The following is a 21,007-nucleotide window of genomic DNA, read 5'->3' on the forward strand; positions in this document are numbered from 1 at the left end:
TATATGCCTCCCTAATTGATTTGCTCTCTGAGTCACCATGGTGGTTTTTCAATGCCTTTAGACCCTGCCTTAAACCTCCCATAGTCCTCTCTGCTCCTTTCTCGGCTAAGAATCTTGCTTCATATTTCACTGGGAAAAAAAAAAAGATAATTACTAGAGTGCTCCCTTCTCTCTCCTGTTCCTCATCTTATGTTACTCATATTCTTTCTGCCATTTCCTCCTCTTTCACTCTCATTTTTACATGAAGGGGTAGCCCTTCTTCCCAGGGTAAGCCCCTCTTCATTCACAGATGATCCCATTACATCTCTTGCAGTTTGACACCCCCACCCCCAATCACCCCTACTTATTCCCTAATTTCTAATCATTGGATACTTCCCTACTGCCTACAGACATGCTTATGTCTCCTATGTCCCTTACTTTCTGTTTGCTATCATCCTATATCTCTTTTCTTGTGTGACTAAACTCTGAAAAATCCATCTCTAATAGGTGCTTCTATATCCTATCTTCTCCCTCTTTTTAGCTGTCTCTTAGTTTGGCTTCTAACCTTATTATTTCAGTGAAACTCCTTTCTCCAAAGTTTCTTATGATGTCTTAATTGACAGATTTAATTGTCTTTACTCAGTCCTCATTCTTCTTGACCTTTCTGCACCTTTTGATACTGTCAGTCAGCCTCTTCTTGAGACTCTCTCCTTTCTAGATTTTCGTGACACTGCTCCCTCCTGGTTCTCCTCTTATTTGTCTGAACACTTCTTATCTATCTCCTTTGCTGGATCTTCTTCAGTGCCATACCCATTAACTGGAGGTGTCCCTCAAGTATCTGTCCGGGCATCTCTTCTCTCTACTATTTCACTTGGTGATCTCATCAGCTTCCAGGATTTAATTTATTATCTTTATGCAGATGACTTTCAGATATACTTATCGAACCTTATAATCTTTCTCCCAATCTCCTGACCTCCCCCCCCCAACTGCCTGACTCAAGCTGCATGTCCTGTAGACATCTTAAACTTCTCAGTATTTCTAAAACTGTACACATTATCTTCTTAACTTCCCTATTACTGCTGAAGGTACCACCATCCTCCCAGTTACCCAGGCTTACAACCTGGGTATCATCTTTGACTTCTCATTAATCTCTCTCAGCTCCCCATATCCACATCAGTTGCCAGAGACTCTTGATTTTACTTTGTAACGTGTCATCATTTAGGCCTCTTTTCCCCTCCCCTGACATGGCTGACACTGTGGTGAAGGCCCTCACCATCTCACCTCTGGACTATTGCAATAGCCTTCTGGTTGGTTTCCCCGCCCCAAGTTTCTTTCCACTCTAATCAAATCGATCTTCCTAAAACACAGATCTTATCATGTCCCCTACCCTATTCAACAAACTATTTTCCATTAATTTTCCCATTAACCTTATGAATGAAATAATGAAATCCTCTTTAAAGTTCTTCAACACTTGGCTCTTTTGGGGCAGCTAGGTGGCTCAGTAGATAGAGCACCGGCCCTGGAGTCAGAAGGATCTGAGTTCAAATCCAGTTGACATTTACTAGATGTGTGACCCTGGGCAAGTCACTTAACCTCATTGCCTAGCCAAAAAACAAAACAAAACAAAAAAACTTGACTCCTTCCTACCTTACACCTTACTCTCCTCCGTGTACTCTGCAAATTAGTGATGTTTGCCTCATTGCTGTTCCTCACTCAGGACACTCCATCTTGTAGTTCTTAGCATTTCACTGACTGTTCCCCCTTTAAGTCCCTGCCTCCTGGCTTCCTTCAGGTCTTGACTGATGTCCCACCTTCTGCAAAAAGTCTTTCCCAGTCTTCATTAATCTTAGTGCCTTCCCTCTGGGCTTATCCCAAATTTATCCTGTATATATCTTTTATATGGATAGCTGTTTGCTGCATGCTATCTCTCCCATTAGATGGTGAGTTCCTCAAAGAAAAGGCTTGGGTTTTTTTTGCTTTTCATTGTATCTCTAGCTAGCATGTACTTGAAATAAATACTACTTGACTGACTGACTCTGTAGTGTCAGTGGCCTATCATTCCACTTAATGTGTGTATGTCCTTATGAGACAATTTCCCCCATTCATTAGATTTTTGCTTTGTTTTGTTTTGGTTTTTGAGGCAGTCGAGGTTAAGTGACTTGCCCAGGGTTACATAGCTAGGAAGTATCTGAGGATAGATTTGAACTCAGATGCTCTTTACTCCAGGACATTTTTCCACTGTGCCCCCTAGCTGCCTCAATTGGTTTTTTTGCAGCTAAGTTTTTGCCTCTTCTTGTGTTCATCCATCTGATCCTACCTGTCTGTGTAGTGAAAAATAAAATTTATATTGTTTCCAAATCTACCATCTTAGCTCCATCATCTTTCTGAACAGACTGCTTTTTTTAAAAGGTCATTGTATTGTGTGATTGATTTAAGGACTTTTTGAGGGAAATTTTGAGTATGTGATTTTCCCTTTTGCTGTTTTGATAACCTAACCTTCACATAAAATGGTATTGGTTGTCTGTTATTTGATGTCAGTTAAATTGGTACATTGTCAAATTTCATGATTATAAATAAGTGTTATTTTTTTAAATTAATTTAGACTGTTTTACCATTTTACAAGATAGTACTAGCTGAACCACGTTATTACCTCTTGTTCTGGTTGAAGATTTTCAGATTTCATTTTTCACAATCATTTTAAAACTCTTGGGAATGATGACTCAAACCCATGCCAAAATGGGTGATTGTTAGACTTTTGGCATGTGATGAACAAGCCAGAGGATGTCACAGGATGATTTGAATTGAGTGGAGAGACAGATAGGTAGCTGCTCTTCAGAAAACAGTTTGGGCAAAGTATCATAGTTTTTAATTTTATTGTAAAGCCTTCAAAAGAACAGTTTTTAGAGTCCTTAATTGGCAGCCAATTTAGTACTAAGGAGAAGGGGGACAGCTCTTTAACTGATGATAAATATATATATCTATAATTTGAAAGGTTTTTAAAGTTCAGTCCCTTCTCTTCTGCCTTCCCATTGAGAGTACCTTCTTTCTCCATCCCTTCCTTTATGTACTAAGGCCAGATAGTGACTACATTCAAAAGCAAGTACTACATTATAAAATGCCAAAGATCTAAATTAGAGGAAAGTAGAATTTTTTCCTTATAGAAATCTGAGTTCTCTACTCAGAAGTGAAATTCTTAACTCTCAAAACATGAAATATTCATTATCTTACTTTTTACCTTATTTTCTGTCTTGAATAAAATAATTAACCATTAGATGTTGTCTGTGGGCCATATGATTGTGTAGATAGAGGAGGGTCATTTGCCTCTCAGTTACTGACTCATGTTGTGATAGCTGACCATTTGGATTCCTCATATTCTCATTCTTTGATTATTTTTGGACTGGAAATTATCTAGGTTAGGTTATCCAGGCTTCTCTTCATTATTCCATCTCATTGCTCATTTGCACCTCCAATAGAGGATAGTCAAGGGAAATTAAAAGAGGTGAAACTTGAATCATTTCATTTGACTACTTGTCATCAACTTGTTTAATAGCCAACCTCACCGATTTGATTGAATGGCTAAAATTAGTGTTTAAGATTACCTGTGGATTTGATTTTTCTACCATGATTGCAGAAACCAACTGATCATTCATCCCACCAAATGCTTTCTTTCATTTTCTTCTTTAGAGAGGTCATGTGATAAGAGGATTAGACTGGGAGTCAGAAGATCTGAATTTGAGCTTCAGCTTTGCCATCAACTATATGACCTTGACAAGTACTTGACTACTATGTACCACTTGTACTTCCTGCCTCCCAGAGCTGTTGTGAGGATTGGATGAGATACAGAAAGGGAAGGGAATGTGCCAAGCACTGTGCTAAGGGTTATTTATAGTTGTTATAACATTTGATCCTCATAACAGCCCTGGCATTATTATGCCCATTTTATAGCTGAGGAAACTGAGGCAAAGAGAAGTTAATTCCCTTGCCCAGGATTAAAGATCTATGAAGTGTCTGAGGCTGGATTTGAACTCGGTTATTCCTGACTCCAAGCACATTCCGCTTTACCACCTGGCTGTCTCTTATGTAAAGTACTCTGCCTGTATGATGTATTTTGTACCTCTAAAAGGCTAATATATATGCATGCTGCTTCTTAAGTTTATCATTATTGTGTTAAATAATTATAATTATAAATTCATATCCATGAATATTTGAAAGGTTTAGGATTTATAAATGAGGCAGATACTGATGATTTTTTTTTCCAAATAGAAAACTGCCTCAGATATTGATCTTTGTATTTTTCACTTTTTGAGGTATCATCAGTAAATGGCATATAGAAGAGAAAATAATTGTGCTTTCACATTTTATAGATGAGTATGATACAGAAATGAATTGCAAAATTAAAATATTTGTTCTCCATGCATACGCTTACTAATGGTGCTTTCCTTTCTCTTTTGCCAGCCAATTGACTTTGAGACAAATAGGATGTTTGTACTTACTGTAGCTGCAGAAAACCAAGTGCCGTTAGCCAAGGGCATTCAGCACCCACCACAGTCAACAGCTACTGTGTCTGTTACAGTGATTGATGTAAATGAGAATCCTTATTTCACCCCAAATCCCAAGCTCGTGCGCCATGAGGAAGGACTTCGTGCTGGTACCATGTTAACAACATTCACTGCTCAGGATCCAGATCGATACATGCAGCAAAATATTAGGTACAGGGTTTAGCTTAGAGCTGGTCTTTTTTTTTTCTTAATCACTTCATATTTATTTTATCCTGGTTTTTTTTTAATCCTTATATGTAAAAAACAGTACATAAAGGTATTTTATGTACTAAGGTATCACAATTTAAATAGTAATAAATTTTCAGTAGGAAAGACATCTTATGAGTTAGCAGTGTGTAATTTCATTTGTGTTGATTCTTTGCGGGGGAGAGGGAATGGACAAGCACTAGTTTTCTTCTAGCTAAAAAGTTCTGTCTTCCTTGGGATTGTCCATATGAGCCAATTAAGCCTCTGCTACACAATTATATATTTTCACCCTTTTTCACCTTTTTCTTCTCTTTTTTTTTTAAAATGGGTTTGAATGACCTAGTCTGGACTTTAATGCTAAATAACACTGAGAAAGAGGTTTATGGCAGGGGCTGGAGAACAATGGGAACTCAAGAAACTTCACATCAATGAGAAAGGAAAAAAAAACACATCTTGTCAAAACCAGGATGTAAGAACGAATTATTTTTGAAGTGTTTGGGAAAATGGTTATTGAACTTAGAATGCTTATCACAAAAGAGGTCCAGCTGCAACAAAGTCCTAATTATCTATCCTAATGAGCAGACACAACGGTGGTAAAGGATAAGAGTAGCCTTGATGAATGGGATCCATAGACAATCCTAAAAACATTTTTTTTAGTTTGAAACCTCACAAGCCACCATTTTATCTAATAGGCTAGTTGTAAATTTCTTCCCAGACTTAATCTTCAACAAATATTACCATCGAATGGCGTTATTGACCAATTCATTGTCTCCTCTTCCTCTGCTCAAGTGAAGGTGATAATTAATAGCTAGGGAAATAGTCAATACATAGATGTATAGGTTAGGTTCTTGTTCCATGTTCTGTATGAAGTCTTCTTTGATTCTTCCTCTCCCTTCCTTAACTGCTGTTGCACTTCCTGCCCAAATTGCCTTGTAGTTATTTATTACCTTTCCAGATAGAGTGTAGGCTCATAAAGGGCAGAGATTGTTTCACTTTGGTCTTTCTGTCCCTGGCACCTAGCCCAGTGCTGGGCACATAGCAAACACTAAACAAATGTTTATTGATTGATCTTGACCTGACTCTAATAATGTGAAGGATTCTAAGATCTAAGATTCTATTGCCCATTGTACAGTGAATGACTTACAAGAATAGAAGTAAGACTGAAAATTCATACCATGAAGCCTCAGTGTGATATGGTCTTAGTGATAATAAAAGGTGTGGTGAATGACAGGGACTTTAAGACTTTGTTTTAAAGAGGGGTTCTATCTTTTATGATAATTCTCTTCTTATTGACCTTCAAGCCAGTGATAATTTGCATGACTTTTTCTAGAATTTTGTCTCTATAACATGGCAGAAATGAGTAAAAAAGATCATAAAACTTGATCTGTCCAATTTATAATAGGGCATCCCCGTGACTGCTACATAAGAGGAACTTAACACCAATCTTGCTTCTCTTGTTTGATATAAAATGAATTCAGCAAACTTCACTTACTATCATCTGTCACCCTTTGTCATTACCCTGGAAGATCTTTCTCTAACAACCCTACGCTTGTGTTCATGAACCATAGAAATATAAATTAATGAAGTTAATAATTGGAAGTAAAATTTTTTGTGTGTTTTTAAATGATAATAAAGCAACTAAAATTTAATTTTTTTCTCTTTACAGATATACAAAATTATACGATCCTGCCAATTGGCTAAAAATAGATCCTGTTAATGGGCAGATAACCACAATAGCTGTTTTGGATAGAGAAGCACCAAGTGTGAAAAACAACATGTACAATGCTACTTTTCTAGCTTCTGACAATGGTAAATATTTTAGTATGTCTTCTAAAGTTTCCATTTTTTTAATGAGTGATGCCACATTTATCCAATGTCCTCAAGGTATGAGGTGGTCGAGATTTATGAGTATCTGAGATAAGGGAAACAGTTCTCTTGGTAATAGAATGTTCCATCTTGCCTAAAGAATATTTCAGAATTATGTGCCTTCTGAATTACAAAATAAGTATGAATACAATCTGACCTTGATTTTTCAGTATCATAATTATGAATACATACATACATATATATATATGTATATATATATATATATGCATACATGCATATATATATATATATGCATACATGCATATGCAACTAAGTGGTACAGTAGATAAAATATCTATAATGCCTTTAGAAAATAATAGATAAAGTATTCTAGATGGCCCTGGAGTCAGGAAAATCTGAATTCAAATTCGACCTCAGACGTTTGCTAGCTGGTTGCCCTGGGCAAGTCACTTAACTTTGTTTGCTTCGGTTCCTCATCTGTAAAATGAGCTGGAAAAGGAAATGGCGAACCATTTTAGTATCTTTACCATGAAAACCCTAAACGGGCTCAGAGCATCAGACATGATTAAAACAACTCAATAACAACAATAACAACATACATACGTACATACGTACATACATACACACACACACACACATACATGTGTGTATGTATATGTGTATCTGTCTGTATACACATGCAAATATTTATACAGATACAGTTATCCCTTCCACATCATGACTTTTCCCATTGTGGTTTTGCTATAGTGTGGGTTGGCATAAGAAATTAAATGGGAATTTTGGGGGAATTTTGTAAAAGCCACAGATGACATGGAAAGGCCAGAAAAAATTTACAAACTCAGAAAATGCATAAAATATGTGTATAGTGTTATGTAATATCAACATAGTTTATCTTTTAATACCATAAACATCCATAAAAGAAAAAAAAATCAGACTTCTTCTCTAGTGTAAAGGACGGGACAAAAAATTTTAGACAGATTTTCCAGATCATGGGGGCACTGGGACCCTAACCCCCACAATGTGGAAGGTATAGCTGTATACATATAAGGGCGGGTAGGGAGCGCAGTTTTTAGAGTGCTGGGCCTAGATTTGGGAAGATCTGAGTTCAAATCCAGCTTCTAACAATTTACTAATTGTGTGACCGTGAGCAAGTCACTTCACCCTGTTTGCTTCTGTTTCCTCATCTGTAAATGAACTGCAGAATAGATACATACCCCCCCCCCACATACATAGATACAGATCAGTCTATCTTATCTATAGTGCTATATTGCAGTACAGGTTCTGCTCACATATGCAGGCTGTTTGACCGTAAATTAAATAATCTCAGACTGCTGTGATTTTTTAATAATTTTGTCTGTTTTTATATTCTCCTCCTTGGCTATCATGAAATTGTAGGCTTGCTTTATCAGTTTGTTGTCTCTCCTCTTCTAATTTTCTATCTCTAATTTGACATCAGTTTGAAAACCAGATTACCAAGATGGCTATAATTGCATATAAAATAAGAGTAAATGAGCTCTGACTAGAGCTTATCCAAGGATCTGACAAACAGGCCAAAAGCATGGTAACAGCACTTGTTAGGGGGTACTAACATACTCTGTGTTAAAGAAATATGATACGCTTTAAAGGAATAAATGTTTACTTTATTCTAGAGTACCAACAAACTGAGACTTAGTCCTGTCTTTGAATTGGAGCCTAATGGGCTCTTCTCATCAGAGTTCTGACTGTTTGGATTGGTCAGAGACCGTTTCTATTTATTTTTTTTATTCTTAACTCTTCCAAAGAAATATATTTGCATTATAGATGGGGAGCAGTCATAAAATTACGAAGGTAGTATGCTATGCTAAATGACCTCAAAGTTAGGTGCTTTTTGAGTTCATGTTTTTGCATTTTGTGTAGCTTTCTTTTTTTTCCCCTTCTGCTTTGTTATCACTTGTCTTTTTTTGCTGCTGTGTCAGCCTCTAGCAGCCCCAGCTTTCTGTTTTGCTGTTTCTGTTCTGACCAGATGACCAGATGTCATTCTTTCAACCATTTGTTAAGGACCTAATTATTATGTACAAGATACTGCCTTAGCTATTGGGTGAGAAGGGAGGGAAAGGAAGTAGAGAAAGAACATAAAAATAAATAAGACATTTCAGTCTTCAGGGTGTTTTTAAGCTTGTGAGAATATATTAATACTTCCAAGGCTTGTGATTTCTTCCATGTGGGAACTTCTTCGCTCTTCTTTAGGTACTAACTCATCTAAAATTTATAGTCCTAGTCTTTAGAGAATGACCTGAGTTGTAAGAATTGGGATGTGAACCTAACACTGCATCATATAAGGTTGTTAAAAATCATGGACCAGGCTAACAATGTTGTTCTTGTTGTTTAGTCATTTCAGTTGTGTCCGTCTCTTCGTGAGCAGAGTGGGTTGCCATTTCCTTCTCCAGCTTATTATAAAATAATATTTTATTATTTTATAATTATTTTATAATAAGCTGGAGAAGGAAATGGCAACCCACTCTGTATCTATAAAGATGAGGAAACTGAGGCAAACAGGGTTAAGTGATTTTCCCAGGGTTACACAGCTAGTAAGTGTCTTGGGCCAGATTTGAACTCAAAAAGATGAGTCTTCCTGACTCCAGCCCTGGCAGTCTATCTACTGTGCCACCTAGGTGCCCAAACCAGCAATAAGAAATCCTTAGTGAGGCCCTGTGGTCTCCTTCTTTTGTTTCAGTATATGGACTTTAGTGCACATGATTGATTATAGCTAGTTTGGTTGACAGTCAGCCTTTTTTTGGTGTTTGGGCATCAAAACCAGGTTCAAAATAGTTAAGTTGTCTGAATTTGATAATATGTTTGTTCCTGACAGTTTAACCATTACAGAATTGTACTCTGCAGAGCCATTTGAAAACAAGGGACAACCACCACCACAACAGTAAACCTTGGGTTTTAAAAACTGGAAAGGTTGGAGTTCCATGATTTTAAAAAAATCTGTTTCTCTTAGACTTTATTAGTCTATGCACAGTTATAAAAAACAATCCCACCATAACTTTCAGGAAGAACCGTTTCCAGGAACTCTCCTAAAGAATGTGTAATACGTTTCAGATAGATTACTTTTTATAGCAAATCTCCTTGATGACAGATCCAGTGTAACTGATATTTCTTGGCCCTGCTGCCATGTAAGTTGGTGTTCAAAAATAAGTTTCAGTGACAACTTCAATTGGAACAGTTTCTGCTGTGACCTGTCAAGAGGGAATCCATGTGCCAGTCGGCAAAGGAAGTGTCTACCCTTGTTTTATATTGTCTATGAGTAAGAGATAGCTTTCTGTCCTCTTTGGAATGAAAAACTGTAGATCTTCAGATATATTCATATAGAAGGATTATGGGGGTGTATGTGTAGGTTAAGACATGCATGCCTTAATTTGGTGCTTGGGACATTTTTATTTTTCTCTCTTATGAGTTCATGGTTATATGTGGTTAATTGAAATAGGATGGTCAGATACAAAAGGTAAGAGAATTTTTTTCTACTTTTAAGGCTCTTTTTTACATACGTCTTTCTCACTCTTTCTATGTGTGTTTATATACCCACACATTACACACAAAGGGGGGGTATACCCACTTATGTATACGTAAATACACACAGTACTTTCCATGGATTTGTAGAACCATACATGTATGTTATAAAGTTTGGAGTTTTGATTTTTAAAATCATGAACCACTTAGTATACACCCCCCCAAAAAAAAAAAATTCCGCCAGCAACCGCTGTATCCATGCATTAGAATTATAAACTCTGTATGCTAGAAGTCATGTTTCACTGAGAAAAGGATGCCTCAAGGCTTCACTTAGTTTCTAATGTTTATGTGTGTGTGAGTGATTCTATTATATATTTGTGTATTTGGGTACAAGTGTATGTATGTACATATGCACATGCACATATGTGCATATACATATATACATACAAGCAGAATATCCCAAAAATTTTAGTACAGTTTTAAGCTTCTGAAGCATAAAAGTGCACCTAGACTTTTGGGATGTTATATATGTATGTGTGTATGTTGTATATATGTATGTATGTTTTAAATTTATGTCATTATTATTGATAATTATATTTATTGGGCATCTATCTCCCTGTGTGTATAAGATTTAAAACACCTTAAAAGTTTGTGTGTGCTCTAAAAAAAAGTTTCTCGATGGATTATTCATCCAGCAAACTCTCACTTCTAACCAACACTATGTGGTATAGGGAAGATAGAATAGCTTAAAATTCTTCAACCTAGAAATTGAGAGAAGCATAGCAACTTCTAGAAATGAAAAGCTGATGGTCCCATAGGGCAGTACCATCATCAGACTTTACCTGGAGCTCAGTTCTGGATGCCATGGTTTAGGAAGGGCAGTGGAATGGAGAATTCCCAGAGCAGGGTGATGAGGATAGGATGGCAAAGGCCTTGAGTCCATGATCTGTGAGGATTGGTTGGGTTGGAGGAACTGGAGATGCTTAAGTGTGGGGAAGAAAAGACTCTGAAGGTAACATAGTAGCTGCATCGTTCACATGTTTGAAGGGCTGGTATGTGAAAAAGGGATTAGGTTTGGGTTTTTTTGGTTTGTTTGGTGTTTTTTTTACCTCGTTGGTCCCAGAGATCAGGACCAGGAGACATAGATAGAAGTCGCAGAGGCACATTTAGGCTCGATGCCAGTAAAATCTTGCTAACAGTTGGAGCTGTCCCCAAGTAGAACGTAGTGATTTCCCTCTCCTTGGAATCCTTAGAGCCAAGCCTGGATAGACTAGTTAGGTGTGTGATAGGGAGGATACCTTTCACGTTGGATCTGGATTAGGTGGTGGCTGAGGTAGCTTCCAGCTTGTCACATTGATTCTGGGATAAATGCATTTGTCAGCTGGCTTCACCTTTTTCTTTCACACTTTGTCAACCCATCTTTGCTTCAGTTGGACAGGTACCTAAAACATGCTGCCCACCTGAGAGATCATTTCCTTTTCTATTCATACCAGTTATTGTCATACACAGTGGCTGTCTTCTGAATTTTGGTTCAGATCCTTTGTTTCTCAGGGCAGTTTATCCTCTCCATGAAAATGTTCTCAGATCAACCCCAGCCAACAATGATCACCTCATTCATTGAACTGTATATGGAACTTCATCTCTTTAAACTTCCTTAGCTGGTTACCAACTCTACAGACATGGGTCAGTCATATATCCTGCCTGAAGGCAGGACTCTGGACCAGATAAGTTTTTTGAGGTACTTCCCTGTATTAAGATACATGATTATTTAATCTGTTCTAAACTAGTTCATACTTTGATTCAGCCATCCTTAAACCCCACCTACATTGTTCTAAACCATAATGATAGTAAGCTGAAAAAACAACCAGCAATAAAAGCAGACTCTACCCTCAAAAATGTAACCTTCCAGGGAGTTGGGGAGAAGATATGCAAATAAAGTATAATACATGGTAGAGTGTGATAGGAGCAAAGGCGAAAGGTAGGAAAATTTAATGAGAGAGGAAATGACCTCAACTAAGGGGGCATAGGTGAGATTGGGGAAAGTTTTACATTTTGTTTTTAAAAATGAACTCTCATTGGTTTTATGCAGCTGTATCTTGCTTTTGCAGGGGTCATTTGTTTACCTCCTTTTCTGTTCCTCACTACATCTTCACACAATGCTAGAAACTTGCTAGATACTGCAGTGGTTGCATGAGGCTGCAGTGCATTGTTGGTAGTAATGGTCACTTTATATTCCAGAACAGCAGGGAGGGCTCAGTCTTCCCCCTGAGTGAGGCAAGCAAGAGACCAAGTGCCCGATAGCATCCAGCCCAAGTACAGGGCGGGGCATGGGAGTTTTCGAAAGGCTGCATAGTTATAAGGACAAGAAGCTAGAGGTTTTAAATGCTTTACAGTAGTTGCAAAATTTATCAGCAGTTTGGTTTTTATCATTATTATTATCATCATTAAATTGTTTTGTCTTTATTTCCTCTCCAAGGAATTCCTCCTATGAGTGGAACTGGCACACTGCAAATTTATTTACTTGACATTAATGACAATGCTCCCCAAGTGTTACCTCAAGAGGCAGAGACCTGTGAAACTCCAGACCCCAATTCAATTAACATCACAGCACTTGATTATGACATTGATCCAAATGCTGGACCATTTGCTTTTGATCTTCCTTTGTCTCCCCCAAGTATCAAGAGGAATTGGACCATCACTCGGCTTAATGGTAAAAGCTAGTTAATTGCTTGGATGTATATGTATGGGACAAGAGGTTTTTAGAATAGAGAAATCTTTATTTTGTCCTTAAATCTTCTGTGATTAAAAATATCTTAACCAGTATATCAGGTTTAAAATAAGTCAAAACTGCTCTCAAGGACTATGGTATCTCAAAGAATATAGCCATGGCACAGAATCTCTACTAGGTGTTACCAAGACAAAAAGGCTCCCAATAAAGTTCTAGGGAGAACTTGTCTAACTAAATAAGGAAAAGCTAAACATTAGAAGTCTGGGCACTAGGTAATGAGTTTTTGCCAGTGATGGCCTGTGATATAAGATAATGTTTCAAAATACCTTCAAATAAAGTACTACTAGAATATTTTTAGGAAACCAAAAATGGGGAGAAAAATAATCCTACTACCTTCAGGGCTGTAATCAATCTTTGTGTAAATTTAGCTTTGCTTAACATAGATTGTGGATTCTTTTTTTTTTTGTACATATAGTGCATTAAACTCATAGCATTTTTTTCTTTTTAAAATAGGTGATTTTGCTCAGCTCAATTTAAAAATAAAATTTCTTGAGGCTGGTATCTATGAAGTTCCAATAATAATCACTGATTCAGGAAATCCTCCCAAATCTAACACTTCTGTTCTTCGAGTGAAAGTTTGCCAGTGTGACTCGAATGGAGATTGTACTGATGTTGATCGAATTGTGGGTGCTGGACTTGGAACAGGTGCTATTATTGCGATTCTACTTTGTATCATCATCTTACTCAGTAAGTATATAACTCTTAAAGTGCATAGCTCTACATCTAAAATAAGGATTTTAAATTACAAAAGCAACTATGATTTTAAAAGTTATCTGGCAAAAGGTGGTTTCATTCAAAGATACCTGTTCTAGTTCCCTGCACATTTTCTCTGCCATCACATCTGAGAGAGTGAGGTCTAAATTTGGGGGGGAAAAAAAGTTAAAATTTTCAGAACTGTCTAAAACTTTTGTACCAAAGTGCTAGGTGCTGAAATTTTTATGTGATACACACACACACACACACACACACACACACACACACACACACACACTCACTCATGTGTTCAACATCCCTAACTTTTTAGCACTTATATTATGGGTTGGATATTATAGCATTTATTTTATAATTTAAGAAAATAGCTATGTTACTTCCATTTTGCTTTCCTTCACATAAAAATCAGTAAACAACCTGAACCAATTATAAAAGGACCAGTGTGTGTTTCTGAAGTGCTTCATAAAAGTTTTTTTTACATATATACATTATGTGTATATATGCCTGTATACACACATATACATATATACACACACACTTATATATACACACACCTATTGAAATTGATAATAGAAAATATGACATGGTTCAACTAAGTGCCTGTCTTTATAATGAAATTAGATTAAAAGAGTGCCTTTTTACAGTTACTTTCCAGTCATCAGTTCAGTGGAATGCAGGAAATTAGTCATTGGAAGGTACTTTTGGTGCCACTTCTAAGTATGGAGGTTTAAAAAAATAAATTGCCTAGGCTCTGTGTTTTATTGTAGAGTTGTAGTGGGACTTGGTTTATTGTGTGAACATGTTATGCACCAATCACTTTTGAAAATGTCAGTTATTTCCTTTATGTTCTTCATTTACAAGTGGTCTGGTAACTTTACATTTCATCCCTTTTTCCCAAGCAATTGCTATATGGGGGGTGGGGGAAGGGGCTTGTATGTCCTACACTTTTGACTGTAATTTTTAACCTCTGTGTTATACTCATAATCCATTCACATTAGATTTACCAACAGAACAATGCCAAATGAAATCATGTACCTGGCTTTAAAAGAAAGATATTTATTTTTATGACCAATAGTAAAAATATGCTAAAATAGTGGTCATTAAATTTTTTTTCTTCAGGATGTAAAATGATCTCCTTAGGTTTTTTACAAAGGCTTGTTCCTAGATGTAGAGTCAGGGAGAGATTTCATTTCCAACTGAAATGTGAACACATAGGCTTTAGCTTGAAATGAAAGCTTAGACAGAGGATGGATTGTGACAAAGTGTGAGATCAATTTAAGGGAGAATTTTAATCAATGATTTTTAGCAAACTAAAATGGAAAGTACATTGGAGATTTTATGTAACATCAACCCCTTTGGAGAATTACAGGTCCTTGGCCTGGCATAAAATAATGTGAAGTATGAATTGTGATAGTCCTAAAGGTATTCCAACATGTGTACTAATTATTTTCAAGTCAACTAATCAACATTTGTAAATTAAATTTGAACAGGAAAGGCAGTATGGTAGAGAGGAAAGATCTAAGTTCTTCTAGCTTCTTTAGACATGTGGCCATGGGCAACTCATGTAATTTCAGTGAATAATTGTTTCCTCGGCTATAAAATGAGGACTGCTTGATTGGCTGTGAACATTAAATTAATTAATGAATATGGGTGTCACTAAAAAAATTTTGTCTTAAAAACCTGATAAAAGTTTTTGGATCTAGAAATGATACTCCTATTATATTTTCCCTCCATTTTCCTACTAGTTTTGGTATTAATGTTTGTTGTATGGATGAAACGTCGTGATAAGGAACGCCAAGCCAAACAGCTTTTGATAGACCCAGAAGATGATGTAAGAGACAATATTTTGAAGTATGATGAGGAAGGTGGTGGAGAAGAAGACCAGGTGAGAGGCATAGTATAATTTAAAATATAATGACATCATATAGTTTTCATTATACATCATTAGAGATGTGGGAAATGATGACAAAATTCAAGAGCATCCTGAAATTTCCTTTATATCAGTCTGTGAATTCACTTCATCCATATTAAATGCATGATTTGTGTTTATTTGGGGATGATTGTATGTTTCATTTAAATTATTGCCATGTCAAAGAAGGACATTAGTGTTCTTATCCATACATAGGCATCAACAATTTCTAAATGCTCAGGAAATTATGATACACTAGGCTAAGTCCAATTTGAATAATTATGTTCTGACTATATTTCAATCCAATTTAATTCAATAAACATTTACTAAGAACCCACTATGTGTAAGACCCTGTGCTAAACACTAGGGATATAAAAACAATCACAAAGCTTTGTTTGTATCCCCAGGTTTCACACACTGCCAGGCACATAGTAGACACTTAATAAATGCTTATTGACTTGACAAAGAAATCCCTGCCCTAATAGAGCATTGTGTTTCTTCTGGCCATACAAAGTCAGCCAGTAAACATTTATTATATGCCTACTATATGTGCCAGCCATTGTGCTAAGTGCTGGGGAAAACAAAGAAGGATAAAAGAAAGTACCTGCTCTTGAGGAGCTCACTGCCTTATAGAGGAGACAACATGCAAGCAATGTACAAATAAGCTGTGTACAAGATAAATAGGAAATATATAGTGAATAAAAAATGCATTCAGAGTAATACAAATTAATTTTGGGAAAGAGAATGATCAGAAAGACCCCTCACCTCTTTCCTGGGCTGTTGCAATAGCCTTCTAATTGGTCTTCCTGCCTCAAGTCTCTCCTGTCCATTCTCCATGTAGTTGTGCTATAGGAATATCAATTTCTCAGGACAAATTGGAGGAGGAACAAAACTAAAGGCAGAAAAACCAATTAATAGGCTGTTTTAATGGACCAGTTGAAAGATGATAAGGGCCTGAACCAAGGGAAAGGCTTTATGAGTGGTTAGAAAGAAGGTGACAGATAGAAGAGGTATTGTAGAGTGTTGACAATATTTGGCAATTGATGGGATATGGGGGTTGTGAGAGAGGGAAATCTCAAGAATAATTCTAGAGGAGTTGCAGACTGGGATCTTAAGAAGTGTGGTGAGTATGGCCATCAGTAGATTCGAGAAAGGTTGGAGAATGGATGATGGGTTTGAGGGAAAATACAATGAATTTTATTTTAGATATGTTGAATTTGAGATAACTTATTAATCATCCAAGAGGAGATTTCCAGTAGGTTGTTGGTAATAAAGGATTAAAGAAGGATACCAAAGAATTGGAGAAAATCAAATATCGTAAGTCTAACAAAAAAAGGGAGAATAGAAACTACACATTCTAGATGATAAAGCTTCATTTTGGTTTCTAGGGAAAATTCTACAACAGATCATTGAGGAGATGGTTGATGAATATATAGAAAAGAAAATGGTGATTAAAAGTGATCCAGCCTGACTTCGTCAAGAATAGTGCATTCCAGACTAATTCCATTTTCCTTTTTGACAAGATTACGAAGTTAATAGATGAAGGGAGTGCTGTAGATTAATTTTCTCTGGCTTTTATCAAAGCCGTTACTAACATATCTCTTGCTATTCTTGGGGAGAATGTGAAGAGATATGGACTAGACAGTAATCCAATTAGATCCACAATGTTGGACTGGCAGGACTCAGAGAGTAATTGTTAGTGGTTTAAAGTCAGCATGTCAGGAGGCATACTGTTTTTTAGCCCAGGTAGCTGTGCTTAGCCCTGTGTAAACATTTTTATCAATTACTTGGATAAAGGTATGGATGGTATGCTTATCAAATTTGGAGATGACATAAATCTGGTACAGAAAGCTAACCCATTAGGTGACAAGTCAGGATCCAAAAGTATCTTGACAGATTAGAGAATTGGGTTGAATCACATGAAATTCACTGGGGATAGATATAAAGTCTTAAATTAAGGTATTTTTAAAAAAAGCTCCTCGAATATAATATGTATTAGGCACAAATTAGATAGCAGTTGGTCTGAAAAAAGATGTGGTAGTTTAAATGGACTGCAAACTCAGTATGAGTCAGCACTGTGATGAGAACCAAAAAGGCTGATGAGATCTTGGACTGGATTAAGAGAATCATCAGATTTGCTGAAAGTTTGAGGTTTTCTTTTCTTTTGTTTGTTTTCTTTTTCTTTATTGTAAGAAATGACTCTCTGGAAGTGAAGGGGGAATATAGTATAAATTGAATATGACAAAAATAAAAGATAGTAATAACATTTTAAAAATGATCAGAGTAGAACTGTGGGAGATCTGTCTGTTAAAACACATTTTTATCTTGCATGTCTTTGTATATGGGAGACTAGGTTATATGTATGTATAAAATATATTAGATTTTCATGGATAGGAAGACTTTCTTTCCCTGTTTGAATCATTAGACAGGATATGAGAAGCACTATGGTATCTTATAGTCAAGAAGATATGGCTTCAGGTCCTGCCTCTGACACATACTGGCTGTGTGGCCGTAAGTATCGTGCTTAACTTCTGAGTGACCCCAGCAACTCTCGAACTGTATGTTGAAGAAAAATTACTGATCTGAATTTCCAGAGGTGTCTCCACGCTAGCAGTCCTTTATAGCAGTAGAATCATAGGTCTGGATTGCAATCTCTCATAAAAAACAGATAGTTTTAATCTGATGGGATCTAGCTGATATACGTATCTTTATTTTGTATACTTATGAAAGACTATATACTAATATCCTTTTGTTAAGAAAAAAGGTAACTTATTTTCATATCTTTAGATATTTGTCTACCATTTTATTTTCCCAGGGTATGTAAATTTGTCTCTAATCTATATTTATTCTTCCCCTTTTGTTGATTAATATCCTTGTTTCATGAATCATAGCCATATAGCATTAGTAGAAAAAACTTTGGGTTAAAGAGATGGGGTTTTATTTCAGAGAGAGGCTTGAGATCTTTTTTTATTTGTACAGAAAAAAATACTTTCTTTTGCCTTTATTTCTTTCTGCTCCTGCCCTCCTAAAACTTTTTATGGTATTATTAATTTTTCTGTGATGTCTCTTATAGTACACATCTTCACTCAGCACTCACTTCCATTCAGTTTCCTTCTCTAATCTAGGTGTTATTTGCTGGGTTTTTTTTTTTTAATTTTAAGATCTTTTTGTCTATTTTATATTCTGAAGTTACACTGTAACTTGTCTATACAACATTCTGAAGTTATTCTATAACTTTTATTTTTAGTACTCCCATAGAATTTTAGCAGACTCTTTATAATGAGAGTTTCATAATCACAGAGTTTTTTGGGACGGTATTGTTTACATCAGAGCAACTTTATATTGCAAAAAACGTACAAATTGGATTGGAAATAGGCAAAGGATGATAACTTTGGATCTGGAAAGGACCTTAGAGGCCAGCTAGACCAGTCCCTTTCATTTTACAGATGGGGAAGCCATGGCCTATGAAGGTGAAAATGACTAACCTAAGGTCATACAAGTTGATGTAGGATTTGATACTAGGTCTTCTGACTTTACTTTCCCCTTTATTTTGAAGCCTAGCAAATAGACTGAAAAAGTTCAAAATAGAAGTAAGATATCCTCCAAAGGGTAATAGATTTAGAAGCTGGTATTTGCAGATGAAGAAAAAACAAGTTTTTTATTCTTTTTTTTTTTAATCACCCAAACCCAAACTTCTTTGCAATTCTAAATAGTCTTGTGGAAGTCATTGATACCATTTAAAAAGTTCAGCTGAATAAAAGGTGTCACCAGGACAAGAGACTCTCAAAAGTGAGTGAACTTATTTTGTTATCCTTTGATTTCTTTTTTTATTTGTTTGTTTTGTTTTTTTAGTCCAGCGTTCCAAGCCAATGAAGTGGTTTCATTCTAGCCAGAACTTAAACCACCAGCTTATTTTGTAACTCAGGGTCATTTCATAGTTATAGTTTTCAAAACCTCACTCACTGAGCTATTGCCACATGTTTAAAATGAGGCATCACCAATGCCAAGATACACACATAGTCATTTTTGTGCTTGCCAACGAACATTTTAAGCATCAGTGGGAGAAAAAAGTTTCTGCCTGATAAAATGAAAAACTTGACTCTTCTACACAATATAGGATATATTCTGTGTTAACCACTGAAGTAGAACAGAGGTACCTTTCTTCTTGTTCAGGTTTCCTTTTCTTGGTAAGGTATCTTTTTTATCAGTTTCAGTATGTGTGGTTTCATTCATTTTAAATTATATTTGGTGGTTTTTATTCCATTCTGTCAGTTTTTCTTCATTTATGGATTTGGTTTTTCCTTTCTCATGCTTGAATGAAACATGGCATATATCAGGAAATATTAGTTTCTAACTGAATTTAAACTAATTTTCTTTTCTTTTCCCTAAATGGACTTTATATATTTCTGTCTCTTAGAATTGTTAGGAGAAATAGATTTGAGTACAGTATGGTTCAATACATGACAAAGTAAAGGAGTTAACCAGACATTGAATGGGGTCTAACTTGCCATTTTCTGTCTATATTCCTTTCAGTAAGTTTTTTAAAAAAGGTCAAGTTATACAAAACATTATTCTTTGTTCTTTTTGGTGCCAATGTGACACTTGAGTTCTGTGAGCACTTTGATTCTCAGGTGGCTTCATTAACCTTTGCTGTCTAACTGGGTATCATTTAATATATTACTTTTGAAGTGAACTTTCTCAAATTGTTTTCCTGATACAATTGGATCCATTTTCAATCTTGGTGTCATAGAATAGTAGTAGCAATGCCTATGTTATATTGTAACCATACTAAAGTAGGTTTTTAATGTGTATGGGTGGTCAGTTTTAGGGCACTCGAGCACCTATTTATAAGACTTCCCAATAGAATTCTTCTCAAGGACTTTCTATAAATGTCTTTGTCCCTAAAGCCTCTAATGCCTCCGAATTCATTGAAATTTTCCCCACCTGTACTTTTGAACCATCCAAGGCATACCCGATACCTCCTAAGGTAAAAAAACTTGTCTTTGTTTCTCTTGATCCACTGAGACTTTAAATGACAGTGGCCTCTTATGGCAAGATCTTCTTAATGCCTGGACCTTGATCTAGTGCATTCTAAGGCTTTGAACTCTCACTTTGCAGGACCAAAGACACCATCTACAAAGGTCTCTTTGAGTATGGGGTGAGCCTTAAGAGCTGGTACTTGTGGAGACATTAGGTTTGCCTGCAGAGACTAAAACTGTTGTTTTTCTAATAGCTTATTAGATTATAAGAGAATGAAGCCAGGCTCCAACACAACCTTAGCTGGCTCTGGGCCTTACTGCAGGTTCAGACTCAACAGAAGCAACCAACCTCGTAGGCCCAAGCTATGATAGATACTACTGCTTTAAAAGTAGACTTTGTTTCTATGGAGTATCCATAGGATGATCATTTGGATAGAAACTTGAATCTCAGTTTTTATCTTAGAAGTTTCCAGAGCAATGCAATTTTTCCAGGGTGTAATATCCCTTAGCTGGCCACATGTTATTTAAGGTAATGTTAACTTCTCCATAGTTAAAGCTTTCCAGGTTCTCCTTAATG

At 36.2% G+C, this 21,007-nt stretch overlaps 1 protein-coding gene across 1 annotated transcript in view; it reads left to right on the forward strand.

The window, feature by feature from the left end:
- Window positions 1-21,007, forward strand: part of CDH2 (cadherin 2) — a 259,793-nt gene that overhangs the window by 206,462 nt on the left and 32,324 nt on the right. The window contains exons 10-14 of the mRNA XM_020992563.2: window positions 4,435-4,688; window positions 6,391-6,533; window positions 12,520-12,753; window positions 13,285-13,518; window positions 15,288-15,427. Of these exons, the coding sequence (XP_020848222.1) occupies window positions 4,435-4,688; window positions 6,391-6,533; window positions 12,520-12,753; window positions 13,285-13,518; window positions 15,288-15,427 (1,005 nt within the window). The remainder of the gene's footprint in view (window positions 1-4,434; window positions 4,689-6,390; window positions 6,534-12,519; window positions 12,754-13,284; window positions 13,519-15,287; window positions 15,428-21,007) is intronic.

The sequence above is a fragment of the Phascolarctos cinereus genome, unplaced genomic scaffold (assembly GCF_003287225.1).
Source record: "Phascolarctos cinereus isolate Bilbo 61053 unplaced genomic scaffold, phaCin_HiC Scaffold_4;HRSCAF=312, whole genome shotgun sequence".
Taxonomy (NCBI): Eukaryota; Metazoa; Chordata; class Mammalia; order Diprotodontia; family Phascolarctidae; genus Phascolarctos; species Phascolarctos cinereus.